Below are 22,659 nucleotides of genomic sequence, written 5' to 3' on the forward strand. Positions count from 1 at the left end.
AAACCTCAACGGGAGTCAAGCCACGAAGAAACCATGTAAACCACCGTTGCAAAGCCAAAGAAGAGATTATGACAAAAAAGGACCCCTGGCAATTGTTTTTCTAAAGTGCATAAAATTCCACAAATCGTGAAGTCACTTACCTTCTCTCGTCTGGTCATCGTCATAATCATGAACGACCAAAGGATCTTCGTTTGTCCGTGAGACCTGATGCGGTGATTGTGGTGGTTCACGACCCTCGGTATGATAGCGTCTTCCGGGATCTGTCAGCGTTTCATTGACAATCCAATACACCTCGGCTTGTTCTTGCAAGGCAGAATTTGGATACAATCTCAATTGCGGTGCCGTCTGACGTTGGAACGGGTGGATTGTAATATCCACCGCTGGAACTGTACCTGTACGTGGTGTAGCTGGAATATTACCAGCCGATGCAACAGAACCACAACGTGGTGTAGCTGGAATATTTTCAGCCGATGCAACAGAACCACAACGAGGAGTAGCCGGAATATCGCCTGTCGGTCGTACAGAACCCGAACGTTGAGTAGCTGCAATATCGCCAGTCGGTCGTACCGAACCCGAACGTGGTGTAGCTGGAATATCGCAATCCGGTTGTACAGAACCCGAACGTGGAGTAGCTGGAACATTGCCAGCCGGGGCTCCGAAACCTGAGCGTGCAGCAGCTGCCGTCCGCTGTTTTGCACCAACCCCTGGTGTAAGTACCGTAGCTTGGCCTTTTCCACTGTTAACACAGGCAGTACATGCCCGGCCTGTAGCTGGTGCGCTTGAAACGTCTAACCAGTAGATAGTCGGATTTCGGCGGGAACGTACTAGACGTACCTGGGGCTGGCCGCACGATGCCACCAACAGGGTTCCTCGAGCGTTTGAACGGCGGTGCGATCTGCCATTACGGTGCCGTCCTCCATGGGTACGGTAGTTATCATCTGCATGGGTCAATCCCTGCAAATGTCGACCAACCAGCTCCAACCAACAGCTCGCTTCAGCATGCCGATTTTGCTCTCGCAGCTCTCTTACATGACGACACAACGGACAAAGGACATCATTGAGGTTCAGCATATCCTTAGCACTTTGTTGGTCACGAGGGTTTTGCGCCATTTTCAAACAAATTACACGTTTTCACTGAAAGTTTATGATTTTTGGCCGGAATACCAATGATTTCTTGAAGTTATTTTGGTAAAATACACTTTCACACACCTTAACGGAAGGCTCACTGTATTGGAGAGTTCACTTCACTGGAGCACTGCGTTCGACGACTGGCACTTCGATAATGCGACAGAGCTCTTGCGTTTCAACTGATCGTTCTGCGCCTTCCGCGCCGAATGGTACCAAAGCACAGGGTGACCCGTGGCGAATGTCAACTAGCGGTTGTCATCCGCCATTCAGCAGCCGCTGTCACAATGCCGCGACCGACTGACTGATGTTCACCGTGAACCTTACCTTCCCGGAGACACCGAACGGTGATGCGGACTTCACGTACATGTATGTCGCTGAACTGCTTTCATCTCAGCCAGAAAGGGTACGCATTGGCCTCGAACGCACTGTGGCATAATATGCTTGAACCGGTTGGGGGAAAATCGATAAACTGGGAGAGAGAATTCACGCTGTTCAAGTGTCCTAGCGCGGACGTCCCTTTTCTGCGTACGCCCGGCAATAGCTAAGGACAACGGGTACTGCACCGCACCTGGAGGAAAGCGTGCCTTATCTAAATGTGATATGAAATCTATACACACACGTACACGTGGTCGGGATGGGTGGATTGGACAGGAGATTAAGGCTATCAATGCACCAATCGATTTAAGGATCATTTAGCTACTCGTTGTAGGTTCTTAAGATATGCGTAACGGATAGCATCCTTCTTCATACGTTCTCATGCATGTACATCCACAGGAACATCTCAATAAAAAATAAGATTTTTATACAGTCTATTCACGCAAAATAACACCGCAAGCAGGAAGTTGACAGTTGACGATCGGTTTCGTTCAGTTTCGTCAACTGTCGGAAAGTGAGTGCCCGGGGCACTCAAAAAAACATTTTTATGAATACGGGTGCCACGAAATAAAACATCCTCTCTTTTCTACACTACATCAACTGCAAGTCCGATAAATATTACAACTCGAGAAAATAATCCGAAATCTGCAAATCCACAGTCACAGTTCACAGTCTTTTCCGAGTTACGCGAATAATGCGTGCCAGAGATATTCGCGTAACTCGAATTCTCTTTATAATATCGTTTATAGTTAGTATTCAATGATCAATTTCTTCATTTCACATTACGAAGCACACTAATAATTGATATTTTCATGTTTATTTCGTCAAATAGAGTACATTTTTAACAAAACTAATATTTGAAATATTAAAATGTAACGTAGTTTTGGGCAAAATGGAAATTTGACAAATACAAACTTCATTTCAATTACAATTACATTACAATTCAATTACACAAATTGTCTAAATTTTGGGATTCGCGTACCTCGAATTCGCGTACCTCGCGTGTCGCTTCACTCGTAAAAAGACTGTACTTAATTTAACGATGGTGGTGTGTTGTCCCAACTTCTTCTCAGCTGCTAAACATCCGAAAACGCTATGACGACTTTCAGAAGAAATTCTTTGTGATTGTAAAATAAAACGCAAGACATGATCATTTGTTTAACACAAGCAGAAAGCTTTATTGGTTAGTAATGGCGACGCGTGTAATTTTTTTTAAACATACCCATTGATATATATGTTCGTACATTAGAACTAAAACATCGCTTTCTGTTTGCGATGTGGATAATGCTTTGTGTTAGTAAACCATGTTTGGAATAATATGACGCTTCTTCATATAAATCGTCCTTGTTCCGCATCGTGCGGGTTAGTTTGTAGTTAAAACCAATCGCTTTTTGATTGCGACATCAACAATCAAGTAATGTGTTGATAAAACGTTAAAGTACAATATGAAGATTATTTATCTGTCGTCCTTGTGCCGCATGGCAAGCGCAAGTGACACTTAGCGATACTATAAAAGCTCGGGTTCATTTCACAACCGATTTCAAAACGGAATTCACTGTTCCAATAGAAGCAACGCGAGGACGTGCCTCGACTGCCACTGTCTGAAAGTTTCCTTTACGTTCTTCGTGGCGACCGAAATCGGTTGGATGATTTTGAGCTGATTCCTTATAACTAACAGCAAACATCATTCATGTAAGTAATTGTGAGTAAGATAAACATATAACAACGTAAAACGCATTTTTCCAATGCAGTATTATGGATGTTCTACCATTGTCCCTGTCGCTACTGCTGTTATTGAACACCAATGACGCTACGATCGCTCAGGAGGAAGTGTCCTTTCTCGATGATCCTCCATTTATAACGCTCTATCGGAAGATACACAACTTTCTGTTCGACAATGTCGGTCCAAATTCGGACCGATTAAATCAGGCTCGCTCGCAAGGGGTATGTTAATCTAGGAACATTTCTACCGACAAGATCTTGCCATGCTCGAATTTCCCTCCTAATCATTCGCCTTCCTATTCCTGATACAGAAAGTACAATCTCCCGTACCATCTGAGTAAGCTTTTCCCTGTCCTACGGAAGGCATGCGGAGCTCCAAAGTTCCTATCTCGGTTTACGAGCTACGTCCTGGAGCCATCGACGTGATAGCGGCTCTCGGTGATTCGCTAACCGCCGACACGGGAGTGCTGGCAACCGGAATTCTCGAGCTGATCATCGAGAATCGAGGCCTGTCGTGGTGCATCGGAGGACAGGGTACCTGGCGTCAATATCTAACTCTACCGAACATACTGAAGGTGTTCAATCCGAACCTGAATGGTTATGTCGTTGCCGACAGTCTATCCATCGACAGGGAGTCAAGGTAATTGAACGCATTGGCTTCCCACTTGCAAAATAGTCCCTTCTATACTGTTTTCTTAATTTTGATTTCTGGGCCACAGATTTGATGTGGCCGAAATAGGCGGCATGAGTCAGGATCTGCCGCACCAAGCGAGAAATCTCATCAAACGTATGCAGTCGGATCGAACGGTCGATATCCAAAATCATTGGAAGCTGATAACTATTCTCATCGGACATAATGATTTCTGTAGCCGCATCTGCTACCTGCCCAAGCCCGAGAAAGCACTCTACCAACATGAGCAAAATTTGCTGGAAACCTTGAGACTACTTCGCAAGTATCTGCCTAGAACTATGGTTAATATTGTGGCAACAATCAGTAAGCATGCGATTAATAGCATATATGTTGCAAAACAAATAATATTGAAAGAATCTCCCTCTTCTCTTTCCGTTTCCGTTCATCTTCCCTTCCCTTCCCTTCCCTTCAACTGCATGCAGATGTTAGCATCTTGAGAACGTTCATCCCGAAGCCAGCGACGTGCGTTACCACTCATTCGTTCGAGTGTTCCTGTGTGTTTGGAGCACGGTTTGAGTCCTTCCAACCGCGGCTGGCGCGTATCATGAAGCAGTGGAACCGAGTACAGCAGACCGTCGCCGAGCGGGACGAGTTCTCCAGTGACTCCGATTTCGTCGTTAACTATCAACCATTTCCGGAGCATCTGACGCTGCCTACGCTCCAGAACGGTGACACCGATGCAGGCATCGCCTCGGTCGACTGTTTCCATTTCAGCCAACGGGGACACGCGATCGCGGCGAACAGCTACTGGAACAATCTGATCGATCTCGTGGGCAATAAGTCGGAGTTGGTGCACAGGGAGTTTGAACGTTTCAACTGTCCGATGAAGGGAAGACCGTTTCTTGCGACGAGTAAGAACAGTTTAGGACGGTTCTGAAAGTAGACAAAACATACCAAATTGTTACAACCATGAAGAGTGATTGGGACAACGCATCGTAGAAGAATTATTTGTTATTGTTATGTCATGCATCTTCTAAGTAGAAAATAAATTTCAAGAAAAAAATAATTGAGCCCCGAATGGGGGAAACAGCACCGAACCAAATGTAGAAAAACACACGTAGTGCACAGACGCACAGAGATGTGGAGCACATTTTCTATGCGATCAGCAAATTTTGTGCTCGGGCCGACCCGACCCAGCCACACATCACACACCGGAAGCAGGCACGTGAACAATTTCAGACAAAGAAAAATACTGGCGACATAGACGCGCCGGAAAACTAAACCATCCAGAAACGGTCGCTTTATTTTACGACGATAAGCGAAGGGATTCGATCCGGTCGTACGATCGCAGACAGGAAAGCCATTTGCGGCGCGAACCCTTCACAGCAACTCGACGCCAGCGGTCCCGATTCTCGCACAATGGCGACAATCTGGTAAATGACGCAACGTCACGTACAGTGGAATGCGATGACGACATCCGTTCGACTAGCGTAACGAAAGTTTCGAACCTTCTGCGATTGCCATTTTTATTGGAATGCTTATGTTAGCTGGTGGCTAGAATTCGAACAATCTTCGACATGGACTAGAATTGAACTAAGCTTAAGCTAATGAATGAATATTCAATTAAAAATGTTCCTGCAATCCCCTGGTCGACCAACGTCCAATTTGGTCATCACCATCCAATGTGGTCTCAATACCAGGTAGCGCGGATGCGGAATCAGAAACACTTGACACCTGCGGATGCAAACATTTAATATCGCACAGGAACTGCGAGTGTTCCGGACGGAAACCCTCAACAGGAGTAAAGCCACGAAGAAAGCATGTAACCCAGTGTTGCAAAGCCAAAGAAGAGATTATGGCAAAAGAACCCCTAGCAATAGTTTTTTCTAAAGTACATAAAACTTCGCAAATCGTGAAGTCACTTACCTTTTCCCGGCTGGTCATCGTCATAATCATAAACGACCAGAGGATCTTCGTTTGTCCGTGGGACCTGATTCGGTGGTTGTGGTGGTTCACGCCCCTCGGTATGACAGCGTCTTCCGGGAGCTGTCAGCGTTTCATCGACAATCCAATACACCTCGGCTTGTTCTTGCAAGGCAAAATTTGGATACAATCTCAATTGCGGTGCCGTCTGACGTTGGACCGGGTGGATTGTAATATCCACCGCTGGAATTGTACCTGTACGTGGTGTAGCTGGAATATTACCAGTCGATGCAACAGAACCACAACGTGGTGTAGCTGGAATATCGCCAGCCGGTCGTACAGAACCCGAACGTTGAGTAGCTGCAATATCGCCAACTGGTCGTACAGAAACCGAACGTGGAGCAGCCGGAATATCGCCAGCCGGTCGTACAGAACCCGGACGTTGAGTAGCCGGAATATCGCCAACCGGTCGTACAGAAACCGAACGTGGAGCAGCCGGAATATCGCCAGCCGGTCGTACAGAACCCGGACGTTGAGTAGCTGGAATATTACCTGCCGATGCAACAGAACCACAACGTGGAGTAGCTGGAATATCGCCAGTCGGTCGTACAGAACTCGAACGTGGAGTAGCTGGAACATTGCCAGCCGGGGCTCCGAAACCCGAGCGTGCAGCAGCTGCCGTCCGCTGTTTTGCACCAACCCCTGGTGTAAGTACCGTAGCTTGGCCTTTTCCACTGTTAACACAGGCAGTACATGCCCGGCCTGTAGCTGGTGCGCTTGCAACGTCTAACCAGTAGATAGTCGGATTTCGGCGGGAACGTACTAGACGTACCTGGGGCTGGTCGCCCGATGCCACCAACAGGGTTCTTCGAGCGTTTGAACGGCGGAGCGATCTGACATTACGATGCCGTCCTCCATGGGTACGGTAGTTATCATCTGCATGTGTCAATCCCTGCAAATGTCGACCAACCAGCTCCAACCAACTGCTCGCTTCAGCATGCCGATTTTGCTCTCGCAGCTCTCTTACATGACGACACAACGGACAAAGGACATCATTGAGGTTCAGAATATCCTTAGCACTTTGTTGGTCACGAGGGTTTTGCGCCATTTTCAAACAAATTACACGTTTTCACTGAAAGTTTATGATGTTTGGCCGGAATACCAATGATTTCTTGAAGTTATTTTGGTAAAATACACTTTCACACACCTTAACGGAAGGCTCACTGTATTGGAGAGTTCACTTCACTGGAACTCTTGCGTTTCAACTGATCGTTCTGCGCCTTCCGAACCGAATGGTACCAAAGCACAGGGTGAACCGTGGTGAATGTCAACTAGCGGTTGTCATCCGCCATTCAGCAGCCGCTGTCACAATGCCGCGACTGACTGACTGATGTTCACCGTGAACCTTACCTTTCCGGAGACACCGAACGGTGATGCGGACTTCACGTACATGTATGTCGCTGAACTGCTTTCATCTCAGCCAGAAAGGGTACACCTTGGCCTCGAACGCACTGTGGAATAATATGCTTGAACCGGTTGGGGGAAAATCGATAAACTGGGAGAGAGAATGCACGCTGTTCAAGTGTCCTAGCGCGGACGTGCCATTTCTGCGTACGCCCGGCAATAGCTAAGGACAACGGATACTGCACCGCACCTGGAGGAAAGCGTACCCTATCTAAATGTGATATTAAATCTATACACACACGTACACGTGGTCGGAACGGGTGGATTGGACAGGAGATTATGGCTATCAATGCACCAATCGATTTAAGGATCATTTCGCTACTCGTTGTAGGTTCTTAAGATATGCGTAACGGATAGGATCCTTCTTCATACGTACTTATGCATGTACATCCACAGGAACATCTCAATAAAAAATAAGATTTTTTTACAGTCTATTCACGCAAAATAACACCGCAAGCAGGAAGTTGACAGTTGACGATCGATTTCGTTCAGTTTCGTCCACTGTCGGAAAGTGAGCGCCAGGGGCACTCAAAAAACAATTTTTATAAATACGGGTGCCATGAAATAAAACATCCTCTCTTTTTCTACACTACATCAACTGCAAGTCCGATAAATATTACAACACAAGAAAATAATCCGAAATCTGCAAATCCGTTCACAGTCTTTTTCCGAGTTACGCAAATAATGCGTGCCAGAGATATTCGCGTAACTCGAATGCTCTTTATAATATCGTTTATAGTTAGTATTCAATGATCAATTTCTTCTTTTCACATTACGAAGCACACTAATAATTGATATTTATATGTTTATTTCGTCAAATAGAGTACATTTTTAACAAAATTTATATTTGAAATATCAAAATGTAACTTAGTTTTGGGCAAAATGGAAATTTGACAAACACAAACTTCATTTCAATTACAATTACATTACAATTCAATTACACAAATTGTTCAAATTTTGGGATTCGCGTATCTCAAATTCGCGTAACTCCAGTGTCGCTTCACTCGTAAAAAGATTGTACTTAATTTAACGATGGTGGTGTGTTGTCCCAAGTATTTCTCAGCTGCCCACGATGTTTACATCCGAAAACGCTATGACGACTTTCGGAAGAAATTCTTTGTGATTGTTCAATAAAACGCAAGACATGAACATTTGTTTAAAACAAGCAGAAAGTTTTATTGGTTAGTAATGGCGACGCGTGTAATTTTTTTTAAACATACCCATTGATAGATATGTTCGTACATTAGAACGAAAACATCGCTTTCTGTTTGCGATATGGATAATGCTTTGTGTTAGTAAACCATGTTTGGAATAATATGACGCTTCTTCATATAAATCGTCCTTGTTCCGCATCGTGCGGGTTAGTTTTTAGTTAAAACCAATCGCTTTTTGATTGCGACATCAATAATCAAGTAATGTGTTGATAAAACATTAAAATACAATATGAAGATTATTTATCTGTCGTCCTTGTGCCGCATGGCAAGCGCAAGTGACTCTTAGCGATACTATAAAAGCTCGGGTTCATTTCACAACCGATTTCAAAACGGAATTCACTGTTCCAACAGAAGCAACGCGAGGACGTGCCTCGACTGCCTCTGTCTTAAAGTTTCCTTTACGTTCTACGTAGACGATCTTCGTGGCGATCGAAATCGGTTGGATGATTTTGAGCTGATTCCTTATAACTAAAAGCAAACATCATTCATGTAAGTAATTGTGAGTAAGATAAACATATAACAACGTAAAACGCATTTTTCCAATGCAGAATGGATGTTCTACCATTGTCCCTGTCGCTACTGCTATTATTGAACACCAATGACGCTACGATCGCTCAGGAGGAAGTGTCCTTTCTCGATGATCCTCCATTTATAACGCTCTATCGGAAGATACACAACTTTCTGTTTGACAATGTCGGTCCAAATTCGGACCGATTAAATCAGGCTCGCTCGCAAGGGGTATGTCAATCTAGGAACATTTCTACCGACAAGATCTTGCCATGCTCGAATTTCCCTCCTAATCATTCGCCTTCCTATTCCTGATGCAGAAAGTACAATCTCCCGTACCAACTGAGCAAGCTTTTCCCTGTCCTACGGAAGGCATGCGTAGCTCCAAAGTTCCTATCTCGGTTCACGAGCTACGTCCTGGAGACATCGACGTGATAGCGGCACTCGGTGATTCGCTAACCGCCGGCACCGGAGTGCTGGCAACCGGAATTCTCGAGCTGGTCATCGAGAATCGAGGCCTGTCGTGGTGCATCGGAGGACAGGGTACCTGGCGTCAATATCTAACTCTACCGAACATACTGAAGGTGTTCAATCCGAACCTGAATGGTTATGTCGTTGGCGACAGTCTATCCATCGACAGGGAGTCAAGGTAATTGAACGCATTGGTTTCCTACTTGCAAAATAGTCCCTTCTATACTGTTTTCTTAATTTTGATTTCTGGGCCACAGATTTGATGTGGCCGAAATAGGCGGCATGAGTCAGGATCTGCCGCACCAAGCGAGAAATCTCATCAAACGTATGCAGTCGGATCGAACGGTCGATATCCAAAATCATTGGAAGTTGATAACTATTCTCATCGGACATAATGATTTCTGTAGCCGCATCTGCTACCTGTCCAAGCCCGAGAAAGCACTCTACCAACATGAGCAAAATTTGCTGGAAACCTTGAGACTACTTCGCAAGTATCTGCCTAGAACTATGGTTAATATTGTGGCAACAATCAGTAAGCATGCGATTCATAACATATATGTTGGAAAACAAATAATATTGAAAGAATCTCCCTCTTCTCTTTCCGTTTCCGTTCATCTTCCCTTCCCTTCCCTTCAACTGCATGCAGATGTTAGCATCTTGAGAACGTTCATCCCGAAGCCAGCGTCGTGCGTTACCACCCATTCGTTCGAGTGTTCCTGTGTGTTTGGAGCACGGTTTGAGTCCTTCCAACCGCGGCTGGAGCGTATCATGAAGCAGTGGAACCGAGTACAGCAGACCGTCGCCGAGCGGGACGAGTTCTCCAGTGACTCCGATTTCGTCGTTAACTATCAACCATTTCCGGAGCATCTGACGCTGCCTACGCTCCAGAATGGTGACACCGATGCAGGCATCGCCTCGGTCGATTGTTTCCATTTCAGCCAACGGGGACACGCGATCGCGGCGAACAGCTACTGGAACAATCTGATCGATCTCGTGGGCAATAAGTCGGAGCTGGTGCACAGGGAGTTTGAACGTTTCAACTGTCCGATGAAGGGAAGACCGTTTCTTGCGACGAGTAAGAACAGTTTAGGACGGTTCTGAAAGTAGACAAAACATACCAAATTGTTACAACCATGAAGAGTGATTGGGACAACGCATCGTAGAAGAATTATTTGTTATTGTTATGTCATGCATCTTCTAAGTAGAAAATAAATTTCAAGAAAAAAATAATTGAGCCCCGAATGGGGGAAACAGCACCGAACCAAATGTAGAAAAACACACGTAGTGCACAGACGCACAGAGATGTGGAGCACATTTTCTATGCGATCAGCAAATTTTGTGCTCGGGCCGACCCGACCCAGCCACACATCACACACCGGAAGCAGGCACGTGAACAATTTCAGACAAAGAAAAATACTGGCGACATAGACGCGCCGGAAAACTAAACCATCCAGAAACGGTCGCTTTATTTTACGACGATAAGCGAAGGGATTCGATCCGGTCGTACGATCGCAGACAGGAAAGCCATTTGCGGCGCGAACCCTTCACAGCAACTCGACGCCAGCGGTCCCGATTCTCGCACAATGGCGACAATCTGGTAAATGATGCAACGTCACGTACAGTGGAATGCGATGACGACATCCGTTCAACTAGCGTAACGAAACTTTGGAACCTTTTGCGATTGCCATTTTTATTGGAATGCTTATGTCAGCTGGTGGCTAGAATTCGAACAATCATCGACATGGACTAGAATTGAACTAAGCTTAAGCTAATGAATGAACCTTCAATTAAAAATGTTCCTGCAATCCCCTGGTCGACCAACGTCCAATTTGGTCATCACCATCCAACGTGGTCACAATACCAGGAAGCGTGGATGCGGCGGATGCGGAATCAGGAACACTTGACACCTGCGGATGCAAACATTTAATATCGCACAGGAACTACGAGTGTTCCGGACGGAAACCCTCAACAGGAGTCAAGCCACGAAGAAAGCATGTAAACCACCGTTGCAAAGCCAAAGAAGAGATTATGACAAAAAAGGACCCCTGGCAATAGTTTTTCTAAAGTACATAAAACTTCGCAAATCGTGAAGTCACTTACCTCCTCCCGGCTGGTCATCGTTATAATCATAAACGACCAAAGGATCTTCGTTTGTCGGTGGGACCTGATGCGGTGATTGTGGTGGTTCACGCCCCTCGGTATGATAGCGTCTTCCGAGATCTGTCAGCGTTTCATTGACAATCCAATACACCTCGGCTTGTTCTTGCAAGGCAGAATTTGGATACAATCTCAATTGCGGTGTCGTCTGACGTTGGACCGGGTGGATTGTAGTAATATCCACCGCTGGAATTGTACCTGTACGTGGTGTAGCTGGAATATTACCAGCCGATGCAACAGAACCACAACGTGGAGTAGCTGGAATATCGCCAGCCGGTGCAGCAGAACCCGAGCGTGGAATAGGTGGAATATTACCAGCCGGTGCAACAGAACCCGAACGTGGTGTAGCTGGAATATCGCCATCCGGTCGTACAGAACCCGAACGTGGAATAACTGGAATATTACCAGCCGATGTAACAGAACCACAATGTGGAGTAGCTGGAATATCGCCAGCCGGTGCAGCAGAACCCGAGCGTGGAATAGGTGGAATATTACCAGCCGGTGCAACAGAACCCGAACGTGGTGTAGCTGGAATATCGCCATCCGGTCGTACAGAACCCGAACGTGGAGCAACCGGAATATCGCCAGCCGGTCGTACAGAACCCGAACGTGGAGTAGCTGGAATATCGCCAGCCGGTCGTACAGAACCCGAACGTGGAGCAGCCGGAATATCGCCAGCCGGTCGTACAGAACCCGAACGTGGAGCAGCCGGAATATCGCCATCCGGTCGTAAAGAACCCGAACGTGGTGTAGCTGTAATATCGCCAGCCGGTCGTACAGAACCCGAACGTGGAGTAGCTGGAACATTGCCAGCCGGGGCTCCGAAACCCGAGCGTGCAGCAACTGCCGTCCGCTGTTTTGCACCAACCCCTGGTGTAACCAACCGCGTAGCTTGGCCTTTTCCACTGTTAACGCAGGCAGTACATGCCCGGCCTGTAGCTGGTGCGCTTGCAACGTCTAACCAGTAGATAGTCGGATTTCGGCGGGAACGTACTAGACGTACCTGGGGCTGGCCGCCCGATGCCACCAACAGGGTTCCTCGAGCGTTTGAACGGCGGTGCGATCTGCCATTACGGTGCCGTCCTCCATGGGTACGGTAGTTATCATCTGCATGGGTCAATCCCTGCAAATGTCGACCAACCAGCTCCAACCAACAGCTCGCTTCAGCATGCCGATTTTGCTCTCGCAACTCTCTTACATAACGACACAACGGACAAAGTACATCATTGAGGTTCAGAATATCCTTAGCACTTTGTTGGTCACGAGGGTTTTGCGCCATTTTCAAACAAATTACACGTTTTCACTGAAAGTTTATGATGTTTGGCCGGAATACCAATGATTTCTTGAAGTTATTTTGGTAAAATACACTTTCACACACTTTAACGGAAGGCTCACTGTATTGGAGAGTTCACTTCACTGGAGCTCTTGCGTTTCAACTGATCGTTTTGCGCCTTCCGAACCGAATGGTACCAAAGCACAGGGTGACCCGTGGCGAATGTCAACTAGCGGTTGTCATCCGCTATTCAGCAGCCGCTGTCACAATGCCGCGACTGACAGATGTTTCGTCGCAAACGCAAACACAAACAAATACGGCCAACAGCCAACGTCAACAAATCGATCGTGAACCGGTTTTAACCAATGTGCCGCGTTGCTGTGTGTTTCGAAAAGTAATGGTTTAAAGTGTTCAAATTGGTTGAGGCCGTAAAATGTTTTCCCTACTTAGCACCGCCACAATGCTGGGCGCATTTACCGCTCTGTTTGCAATCGTTTTTCAAGCGTACCTTACCTCCAACGAGCTTGTACGGTTGACCGTCATTTTGCAGCATTTGCGAGATTTGGAGGTGGAATATCCGGTCAACAGTCCACGAGTTGCCATCGGGTACGGTTCCTGCAGTGATTTGCACGTGCGGGCGATAGATTTCCTAGAGTACAGTGACAGCATTGGCCACGCGCTTAATGCGAGCGAATATACCTTCGACGACATTACGAACGAGGAAGAGTTTCTGCTTAATTTTGGCTATTACTTCCAACGCGGCGCAGCTGCAGAGTAGGTATAAATCGTCCTGCATGGTTGCGGGTCAACATTTCAAACATTTTTTTTTTTTGCATCCTTTTGTAGGAGATTTACTGCCAACAGGGAGCTGTTTATGAGTTTGGTACAGCGAGCGAAGAAATCGAACAATATCCAGCATCACTGGGCGCTAGGCGGAAATGCACCGGTCATTGGAACACGTATGGCGATCGAAGGTGCAAACGTTCTGCTCGGTGCCAAAATGTCCTCAAAGTAATGAAAAGGTAAACTAGAGTTGTATGTCGCAGTTTGCAATGAACGTTTGACTGTTGTATACCGACAGATTGAAGACGCACCTGCGACCAGAAGTTAACCTCACCGGAAGCCTTATCGAGGACGATGATATTCATCTGATACTTGAATATAACACCGGTGACACATGGGGCGATTTAGTTTCGCCCCGTGCAAACCGCTACATCCTACACAACGATCACCACAATCCGTACCTGAGCTCGCTGGAAGAGTTCAATGCCGCACTTAGCGGATTCGAGCCGCATTTGTTCGTCGTGAGCGGCTTACAGATGATGGACAATTATCTTTATCCGGTGGGAGTGCGGGAACAGCTGCTGGAACGGGTACGCTCCCAGATGCAGGCCCAATCACGCACCCAAACGCTGATCCATTTCGAAATGGCCAGCTTCGTAGAGTTGGAGTTGTTGCAGCTGTTGCTCCGAACAGTGCTACCGTACAGTGATTCGATCGGTATGAACGAACAGGAGCTGGATAATCTGCAGCAAGTGTTGGAAACGGGCCGCATAAGTCTGGTGGCCGACTGTAATCCACGCGTGGCCCATTCGCTCGACCAAGCACGCGCCGTCTTTCGGAAGCTGAACGAAGATTTCTACCGAAAGCAATCGAACGCTGGGGATGGTGCAACACGACGGCCACTTTCTCGCATACATCTGCACACGCTCGCCTACCAGGCGTTCATTGTGGCCAAGGACGGTCGCTGGCAGCACACAAAACATGCTGCTGCTAAAGCCTCGCTTACGGCACACCGGCACGTGTGTGCGAGCACGATCGTGAATCCGGATGCAGCGTATCTGCAGATGGATGGAAGCTTTGCCGTTTCTGCTTTGCCGGGTGCAAGAAGGATACACTTTAACAACCGTGAACCGGTGTCGTGCTGGGAGGAATCGCTGGAACTGGAGGATCATGCACCATCGATCGTGGTGGAGATATGCGTAGCGCCGGTTTTAATATGCAAACATGCAAAGCAAACGGTCGGCGCTGGGGATAACATTTCCGGTGCGGGATTAGTGTTGCAGATATAAACTCGTGTGCGTGGAAATGCAAGAGACTGCTTATGAGGTGTTCCACTGTTCCTGCCACAAGAGTTCCCGTTGCTAACCGTCAACGATAGAAGCACTGTTTTAAAATTTCCTAACGTAATACGAAGATACTCTTTTTAATTGTGACAAATCAACATTCCATGTTCGATTGCTCTACGCGCCATTCCAATGCAATGTGTTCCAAAATTATAGCCTCACCCAGTTGTTGCAGTCTAGGGTCGAGACGAATAACTTTTTTTCTAATACCACATACATTTTTAACCATAATCAATGAATATCCAAAAATTAACGATTGCTTTTAGTAAACCAACAAGAGATTATCTAGAATTATCGGGAATTAAAGCAATAACTTTACCGGCCATTTCAGTATAATAGGTACGATCAAGGTTGATCACAAGATCGAGGATTCACCACACGCGGATTGCGCACGAAATTCGCTCAGAATTAAGAACGGAACACCTTTATTCTGTTTAATATGGGTCATAAAATTGGCAGTGTAACATTTACTAATAGATTGTTATAGGTATATAGCGAGAAATGAATGAAATGCAATTCGGGGCAACATATCGAGATGGTAATTTCAAACCGTCAGTCAAGAAACAGTCAAGAGCTGACAGAAGCGCTGGTCTTTACAGCGAGAACTGAGCTTCGAATTAAAATTGGGAAAGATCCTCTATAAATAGGAAATGAGAAGACGAAAAATCCTCGTAGAAATTAATCGCCAACGACAGCGGCTTGAAATAACCATCAGACAGAATTGACTGCTGTCTGTTCACGGTCTGAGAAAGCTTTATAGAAATGTGTGTCGAACCAAATTCCAATCCATGATCTCTCCAACCGGCATTAAAATAAAAATCCTAATCTGAGCCCCTAATATAATAAATATAATCCTGAACGTGGTTGTCGCCTTGGACCACAGTACACATTTCGCTATCCAATTTTGCTTTCTCGTTGTTACATACACGAATGACAGCGAAACACAAACTGATTCCATTCCTTCGCTAGTTAACGACGTTTTATTCATGCTTTATTTAGGATAAAACTTACACGTTCCAATAAAAATTGTACTAAAAAAAATCAGTATCCCGCGGTGTGTTTAGTACTTTTTTTTCCGCATAACGTTTGTTCGGTGCAGACATATGGTGATCTGTATCCAGCAAACACATTCATATACGATGCACTTTCCATCTATTCACATTCACTTTTTACCTTTCATTATGTTTCATAGTCCTTTCATAAGGTACTCAAGGCACTTGTGACATCCGCTAATCTCGGGACAGTCAGCTATCAGACCGGGAAGCTTCTGCTGGAACCGTGCAACACGCTCGATACCGAGTCCCAATGCGCCATGCTTCAGGGCACTGGTGGCATGGTGGGCCAACAGCTTAAAGCAATACCGCCGCATTGCATTATGTTTGGCATTATTGTACACGGGTGTTTCGCGCACGTGCACCCACGCCATCAGCACGTAATCGAGCAGTGCGTCCCAGTGCCCAGAAGCGTACAGGTTCTGTGCCTGGCTGTGGATGGTTAGCTTGAACATGGCCAGATGGGTGGCAGCGCGCAAAAATCCATGCCCATCGGTACGACTAAACAACTTCCCGTTCGGGACGCATGCGTAAATGTTCTTCTTGATGCGGCTTAGCTCTTCTTCCAGGGGACTAATGTCCGGCAGAGGCAGCTCACGTCGAATGGCACCTTCAAGCTGTTCGTTTTTGGACACGATCGACACGAGCATGCTTATCAGCTGGTCCGGGCTATATCCTTTCAGTATGGTCTCCAATGGTATGGTTCCATTCTGACGAGTCATGACCGTTTCGTTCACCTTTGGCTTCTTCGCACTGGTTCCGGGAGAATCGTTAGTGGATGTTTGAGTCGTTGGCATTCTTTGCGAACACGATGAGAATCCACCGCTCGTGGACGGAACTTCGGCAAATTCCTGCATTAGCGATCGCTTCCTTGGCGAGCTGCGTAGCGTCATCGTAGACGTGTTTCTCGGTGGCGTTTGCATCGGCGATGGAAATGGGACACGATCGCGATTATCCGGTGACCAAACGACCGGTGTACGACGGCGACCACGCAGCCGGGTGATCATCTCTTCCGGCGTGAGTGTCGGGGTCAGGATGCTGTCCGGTATGTTCCCTCTAGGGCTGTCGATCAAACGGGGAACTAGCACAGCACGTTGCGGTGTAGCAGGGGTGTCGCCCATCGTAGGGGATGCATTCCCCACCGTTCCACCCGGTACGACCGGTAACTCGGCCAACGGTGTTCGATTCCGCGGCGTTGTTCCCTGGTGAGCCATTAGGGTGACCCTTGAATTAAAAAAAAACGATAAAACAAATAACTAAAGAAACGCACACACAAATTTGCACCAAATGTTTGTTCCATGGAAGAGTGTTTACCTGCTGCAAAACAACGATCAATTTCACCCACTGTGCTTGATCAGGTTGGGAAAACTCTTTACAAAACACGCAAACGAACACAACACGCAGCACGGAAAACGAAAAAAAGCATTACAGATAGAAAACAAATATAGAAAAACACACAAAACCACGAACGCAAGGCACACAATTTACACGAAAAAACAATACGCTTTGCTACGCTGTCACCACAATGCTTGATGCTGAGCAAAAACTCCGTATTTTCCCGCTCGATCAGAATTTTCCGTTGGAACGTTGCGAGTGTGTGCGTGCCGTCAGGGTTGCTTTCACTCGCTTTGACATTCCGCCGCACGTCAAACGGGGAGCGATGTAAACAAACAAGTTAAAAAAAACACAGGACAGCGCGTCGATTTGTGCTGCATTCATTGCGCGATGGAGAACTTAAAAAATCACAGTAAGCTTATATTGATCGATCGGTAATTGTTGCTTGCATCGAAATACTTACCAATTGGGGTGCATTTCAGACGATCAGGAAGTGACGGGTGTGTCACGAAGCGGCCGCGTGTGTAAAAAGCCATCCAAATTGATGGACTTTCAATCGCCGGATGATATTGATGCGAAGCAGAAGAAACTTCCATCCACACAACGGCACTCCGCAAAGCTGTCCTCGTCTCAGGTATTCGAATAGAAACACAACTAACATTCGTTCGTTACATTATTAACACCATTGCACACTACACTTTAGGATGATTTATTTTCCCCACAGGACGACATGCATATGGAGTCGGATGAGAATGGAGATTCGCAATCGAACGGTTCGAGTGGTAGTGAAACGGACAGCAGTGAGGACGATGCGATGCACCATGAGGAAGGATACACCGGACAGGATGATGGTGACCAGAGCGAAGGAGAACTAGTGATAGATTCTACGGTGAAAAGAAAGGTACAGACGATAAAGAAAAGAATAGATAAGAACAAACGTTCCAACCGTGGTGGTAAATCCGGAAACAGAACCTCTGTCGCGAAGCGAAGAAAAACGAAGAAGCGTACCAATTCAAACTCACTTACGCACAAGCGGAAAGATAAATCTGGCCCGGTTAATAAATCTACCACTGCCGGTGGTTGCCTACCAACCGATGTAGCAGCACATCTTAGCCTACTGGGTGATAATTTAACCATTATCGGTGAACGTTTGAAGGAACACGAGGTAAGTGAGGCCTACTACAATACAATTAGTTACGGACTGCAACTAATCGCTCTTTATTCCTCTTGCAGGGACAAATTACAGTTTCAGGCAGTTTATCGGTACTGTTGGACAGTTTGATCTGTTCGCTTGGACCACTGATGTGCTTGACGTTGCAAATCCCCGGATTAGATCGCAATTCGGACCATCTGCGGGAACTGTTTCGAACCACGCTGGATAATATTGCCTACGTAATGCCCGGTTTGTAGCCGGGTGTGCGGTGCTCTACCATTTTGCAATGCTTTTTATGTAGCTAAGTTGCTTGAACTGTTCGCCAGAAAGGATGATCATACAAAAGCCAACCTATAATGGTACTCATCGCTTTATTGTAATATTATACGTCACTGATCACAATTATTCACACCTTATATGATTTTTTTACACGCTGCCTCTAAAGTAGCTAGTATAATGTTATGAATTAAAATATATGATTTAACATCGTGCAACACATTGTAGGTTGTAAACGGACGTCCGGTCTGTGCACTGATTTTTTTACTTGCGACCGTGGTGGACTCGAATTACTTTATTAAACTGATTGAATCAGCAGCATCAGCTCTTCCTTTAGAAAGTCGGTCAGATTTTTGGATTCGTTTTCGTACGTAAAATTAAACACGATCGTTGGAACGAGTCGCAAATCATACAGCGACTTTTCCATATCTTCTCGCTCGTCGAATTTCTGTCCACCGGGCAAAAATAGGGCAAACTCAGCCGATTCGTGCATCAAACACGACTGGACGAATTCCAACACCTGGCCAAACTTTTCGTACACGTTGAACGTACCCTGCAAATACACACCGTTCGGGAACCGCACACGGATGAGCGAAAACTTGTAACGATTTATCGTGCGCAATTCTTCCCGCTCGCGCATCGCTTTCGTTTTGAGGATTTGCGCCTGTTCGATCGCTTCCGTGCGCAGTTGCTGCTCGCGCTTGATTTCTTCCGCCGATATTCGGAAGAAATCGGGCGGCAGATTGTTACGCTTTACCTGCGACGGTAGCAACACTTGCAGATTGCGGTCCAACACCACCGGAATCGTTTCGGTAGCTTTCAGCGCTTCCAGCAACACCTCGAGCGAACACTCCGGATCGATGTTATCCTCCGACCAGATCAGGTGCGGTTCATTGTCCAGCTCGATCTCGGCAAATCCGGCCGCACGGAGAAAATCCAGCGAACCTTCGCACACCTTAATCTTGTCGCAAAACATTCGGTTGCTCATGCGTAGCTTCTTGTATTTCTCCTCATTCGGGTTGTTTACTATGTTTTCGATACATTTGGTTAGCGTTTCGATGCACACCTCGGCCTTATCTTTGGGGTTGCAGTTGTAGATGATCAGACAGGCCGTTAGACCCCTATCGGCTGCCAGCTGTTCGTAGAGAAATTCTTTAATTTTGCCTTTCCATTCCTTGTACGGTAAGAGTTCATCCCCTATCATTGGACAGCGGAAAAATACACCTCGCACCGCATAATCACTGCGTGCCTCCTGATCAGCAGTATCCGGTTCGGGCGGTTCCTGCTCCGATGTATGTCCCGCTTCTTTGGCTTTCCTTTCCGCTTCCAGCTCTTTGCGAACCTGTGCACGGATAGCTGCTAGGGAAGTGTTGAACTCCTTCTTGTCCTTCCCTTCAAAGCGTGCCAGTGCGGCATTTGCAGCAGCTTTCGCTTCGGCCGACAGTTCGTTCCGTTTCGGTGGAATATACACGTCCTTCTGCTTTGACGAGCTGGCCTTCGATGAGGGTGGAGGTGCTTCCGAATTGAGCTTCCTTCCGGGACCGGCAACGCCGAGCTTAATCTTTGCTTCGGCTTTCTTTCTCTGGAAAAAGCTCTTTATCTTACTCGGTGCCATGGTTCGTCGTCGATGTTCCGTTAGATCCTCGGCGTATGCTCCTTAGGCAGGTTCAATCGAGCCACCGAAAGCTTCAGTTCTTCAATCTCTTTAGCAGTGCCTAACGAGAAAGGGAATGGTGAAACATTTCTAACTATTTCCGACCCAATTTGTTCCTTATCATTTCAAGTTGATGCAATAAAAAAACAAACTAAACTCGTTTGTGGCATGAGTCATCGTCGATCGATACTTACTCGGTCGGATGAAACGGTTCGTTATTCGGTTGCCGTACTTGCGCCAGGATAATGCTATCAGCACTAGCAATGCCAGCAGTACGGAGGAAAAAAGTTGTAGCAAAAACAGCTGAAAATCCGTAAAATCGAACCACTGCGCGCCGCTTCCAAGGGCAAACCTTGCCAGCTGCAGTGTTTCGCACAGGAAGCACCAGCCAGTAGTCAACAGTTGCAGCTCGTACGCGCCGGATTCGCCAACACTTTCAGCAGCCGCGTCGTACGTGTGACCAGCTGCTGGTGATGCTGCCGGTGGGGCTACCGTTCCTGGCAAGGATGATTGCGACGAGAACGCTGCCGATGCTGATGTGAACTGCCTGCGCACGGACTTGCACAACAGGAGCAAAGTGTCCGATAGCACCTGTGTTATGTTCAGTGACGAAAGCGCATCGAAAAACATCGGAATCGGATGCGACAAAAAGAATACGGTGTAATGGAGTAACAGAAAGTGGTGAAATACACGCGAGGGGTTTTTTCTTTCTTCAAGCTATTGCCGTTTTACAATGATGACACTCAGTTTTGCGAAAATCGACCTAGGTTCGATATTTACGTTTCCGTTGTTTTGGCTGTCAACGGACCGACCATTGAAGAATTGAGCATTTACATGCTACGATTGAATCGGAATCGAAACCGAATTCGAATGCATATTCAACACGTTTGTTACATTCTCTAACCCACATATACAATTTATGTTATCAAATTTATCACCATTTTACAGAAAAAGTAGTCATTCTGGTGCTACATAGCCAAAATTCTGTCATTTCCTTCCGCTAATGATCCAGCGATAACGAAACACGACCGTGTACGTGCACCTTAAGCTCACAAACAAATGACAGCTTTCCCAGCTGTCACATGACCTGCCTTTGACGGCTGAGCAAAAAAAGAGTCTTGTGATCAATTGCAGTGGCTCCAGGGCGAAGAAATAGTTTCGGGCAGGCGTATTTTCAGCTCTTTTCACACACATTTTCCCGACCCAACCAGTATTGACGCGCAACGAAAATGCCCATCTGCGGACCAAAACTTTCCCTGTGCGGTTTGATCATCTCCGTCTGGGGAATAATCCAGCTGGTAAGTTTGCGACCTTCCCGTTTGTTTATCCGAGATCTTCCCCAGAACGGGATGATGAATAATAATCGATAATCGGATTCATCTCGGAATGTGTGCTTCCGTGCTTCATACCCATTTCAGCTGCTGATGGGAGTGTTCTACTACATCAACAGTGTCGCCCTGATTGAGGATTTACCGCTGGAGGAGCATTATCCAACGCCGCAAGAATTCTATGCGGCCGCTGACGTCGCGTACAGTCAGGTGATTAAAATCGGAGCATCTTATCAAATGAGCTATGATATGAGACAAATAGTTAATCGCATTTTTAATGATTTCAGAATGCTTATAACTGTTGGATTGCTGCCTGTATCTACGTCGTAACGCTGCTCGTGTCTGTACAGCAGTTCCATGCAAACAGCCGCTCGACGGTCGCCTAAATTCTCCCCTCCCATTAGCACCATCACATCTTCATACTCTCCCCTACAAGAGCAAAAAGCACCATCGGGCATAATTTAATATGAAGGGCCGGTACTTCTAAAAACAGACATGCAAAGCAACGGCGTTTATCCTACAATGTAAATATGTGTTTGCCCCCACCTGTTAACAGCCTCGTTTTCCCTTCGATCTGCGAGCAACGTACTTGTCAGCGTACAACAACATTCCGTCGTCGAGTTTTGAGTTTCGGGCTCAACATTAACAGCAACAGAGGCCCACAAATTGTTCTGTTCCGTTTCCCTAGTCTGTGTTTTAACACCAGGCCACATCCACAGATGATCGTAGTTTCGCCTGATAGAGAACCATTACCATTATGCAGCCATACAGTGAACAAAACGTGAACAAGTCCACTCACCGCACACTTAAAACCAGTTCCGGAAGGTTCGTCTATACTTGCTAGAGGACACGACACCGTTTTGTCTCCCT

At 46.5% G+C, this 22,659-nt stretch overlaps 6 protein-coding genes and 1 pseudogene across 6 annotated transcripts; 5 read left to right on the forward strand and 2 right to left on the reverse strand.

Moving 5' to 3' along the window:
- Positions 1 to 3,258: 3,258 nt before the first annotated feature.
- Positions 3,259 to 4,793, forward strand: LOC128712843 (phospholipase B1, membrane-associated-like; annotated as a pseudogene).
- Positions 4,794 to 9,006: 4,213 nt separating this feature from the next.
- Positions 9,007 to 10,536, forward strand: LOC128712844 (phospholipase B1, membrane-associated-like). The gene is made up of 4 exons (XM_053807712.1): positions 9,007 to 9,195; positions 9,285 to 9,613; positions 9,693 to 9,967; positions 10,082 to 10,536. The coding sequence occupies exons 1-4, from the start codon at positions 9,007 to 9,009 to the stop codon at positions 10,534 to 10,536; spliced, it is 1,248 nt and encodes a 415-aa protein (XP_053663687.1).
- A 2,762-nt stretch (positions 10,537 to 13,298) lies between these two features.
- LOC128714423 (ADP-dependent glucokinase) lies at positions 13,299 to 14,937 on the forward strand. Its single transcript, XM_053809297.1, has 3 exons — positions 13,299 to 13,639; positions 13,712 to 13,876; positions 13,947 to 14,937. Exons 1-3 carry the CDS (start codon positions 13,299 to 13,301, stop codon positions 14,935 to 14,937), a joined length of 1,497 nt encoding a protein of 498 aa, XP_053665272.1.
- A 1,240-nt stretch (positions 14,938 to 16,177) lies between these two features.
- LOC128714677 (uncharacterized) lies at positions 16,178 to 17,257 on the reverse strand. The gene has a single exon (XM_053809552.1). The coding sequence runs from the start codon at positions 17,255 to 17,257 to the stop codon at positions 16,178 to 16,180; it is 1,080 nt and encodes a 359-aa protein (XP_053665527.1).
- Positions 17,258 to 17,768: 511 nt separating this feature from the next.
- Positions 17,769 to 18,788, forward strand: LOC128714924 (HMG box-containing protein 4). Its single transcript, XM_053809806.1, has 4 exons — positions 17,769 to 17,790; positions 17,861 to 18,012; positions 18,103 to 18,543; positions 18,612 to 18,788. The coding sequence occupies exons 1-4, from the start codon at positions 17,769 to 17,771 to the stop codon at positions 18,786 to 18,788; spliced, it is 792 nt and encodes a 263-aa protein (XP_053665781.1).
- Positions 18,789 to 19,105: 317 nt separating this feature from the next.
- On the reverse strand, positions 19,106 to 20,422 carry LOC128714385 (UBX domain-containing protein 6). Its single transcript, XM_053809260.1, has one exon. It carries the CDS (start codon positions 20,420 to 20,422, stop codon positions 19,106 to 19,108), a length of 1,317 nt encoding a protein of 438 aa, XP_053665235.1.
- A 1,268-nt stretch (positions 20,423 to 21,690) lies between these two features.
- LOC128711181 (ribonuclease kappa) lies at positions 21,691 to 22,175 on the forward strand. The gene is made up of 3 exons (XM_053806044.1): positions 21,691 to 21,759; positions 21,880 to 21,999; positions 22,077 to 22,175. Exons 1-3 carry the CDS (start codon positions 21,691 to 21,693, stop codon positions 22,173 to 22,175), a joined length of 288 nt encoding a protein of 95 aa, XP_053662019.1.
- Positions 22,176 to 22,659: the final 484 nt, after the last annotated feature.

The sequence above is a fragment of the Anopheles marshallii genome, chromosome 3, assembly GCF_943734725.1.
Source record: "Anopheles marshallii chromosome 3, idAnoMarsDA_429_01, whole genome shotgun sequence".
Classification (NCBI taxonomy): Eukaryota; Metazoa; Arthropoda; class Insecta; order Diptera; family Culicidae; genus Anopheles; species Anopheles marshallii.

Excerpts from the sequence above, each read along its gene's own strand:
- LOC128714677 (XM_053809552.1), bottom strand. The coding sequence starts at position 17,257 with ATGGCTCACCAGGGAACAACGCCGCGGAATCGAACACCGTTGGCCGAG.
- LOC128712844 (XM_053807712.1), top strand. The coding sequence starts at position 9,007 with ATGGATGTTCTACCATTGTCCCTGTCGCTACTGCTATTATTGAACACC. Across the intron at positions 9,614-9,692 it reads TCCATCGACAGGGAGTCAAG|ATTTGATGTGGCCGAAATAG; the intron begins GTAATTGAACGC and ends TCTGGGCCACAG. Across the intron at positions 9,968-10,081 it reads TAATATTGTGGCAACAATCA|ATGTTAGCATCTTGAGAACG; the intron begins GTAAGCATGCGA and ends AACTGCATGCAG.
- LOC128714423 (XM_053809297.1), top strand. The coding sequence starts at position 13,299 with ATGTTTTCCCTACTTAGCACCGCCACAATGCTGGGCGCATTTACCGCT. Across the intron at positions 13,640-13,711 it reads CAACGCGGCGCAGCTGCAGA|GAGATTTACTGCCAACAGGG; the intron begins GTAGGTATAAAT and ends ATCCTTTTGTAG. Across the intron at positions 13,877-13,946 it reads GGTGCCAAAATGTCCTCAAA|ATTGAAGACGCACCTGCGAC; the intron begins GTAATGAAAAGG and ends GTATACCGACAG.
- LOC128714385 (XM_053809260.1), bottom strand. The coding sequence starts at position 20,422 with ATGGCACCGAGTAAGATAAAGAGCTTTTTCCAGAGAAAGAAAGCCGAA.
- LOC128711181 (XM_053806044.1), top strand. The coding sequence starts at position 21,691 with ATGCCCATCTGCGGACCAAAACTTTCCCTGTGCGGTTTGATCATCTCC. Across the intron at positions 21,760-21,879 it reads TCTGGGGAATAATCCAGCTG|CTGCTGATGGGAGTGTTCTA; the intron begins GTAAGTTTGCGA and ends TACCCATTTCAG. Across the intron at positions 22,000-22,076 it reads CTGACGTCGCGTACAGTCAG|AATGCTTATAACTGTTGGAT; the intron begins GTGATTAAAATC and ends TAATGATTTCAG.
- LOC128714924 (XM_053809806.1), top strand. The coding sequence starts at position 17,769 with ATGGAGAACTTAAAAAATCACA. Across the intron at positions 17,791-17,860 it reads GGAGAACTTAAAAAATCACA|ACGATCAGGAAGTGACGGGT; the intron begins GTAAGCTTATAT and ends GGTGCATTTCAG. Across the intron at positions 18,544-18,611 it reads AACGTTTGAAGGAACACGAG|GGACAAATTACAGTTTCAGG; the intron begins GTAAGTGAGGCC and ends TTCCTCTTGCAG.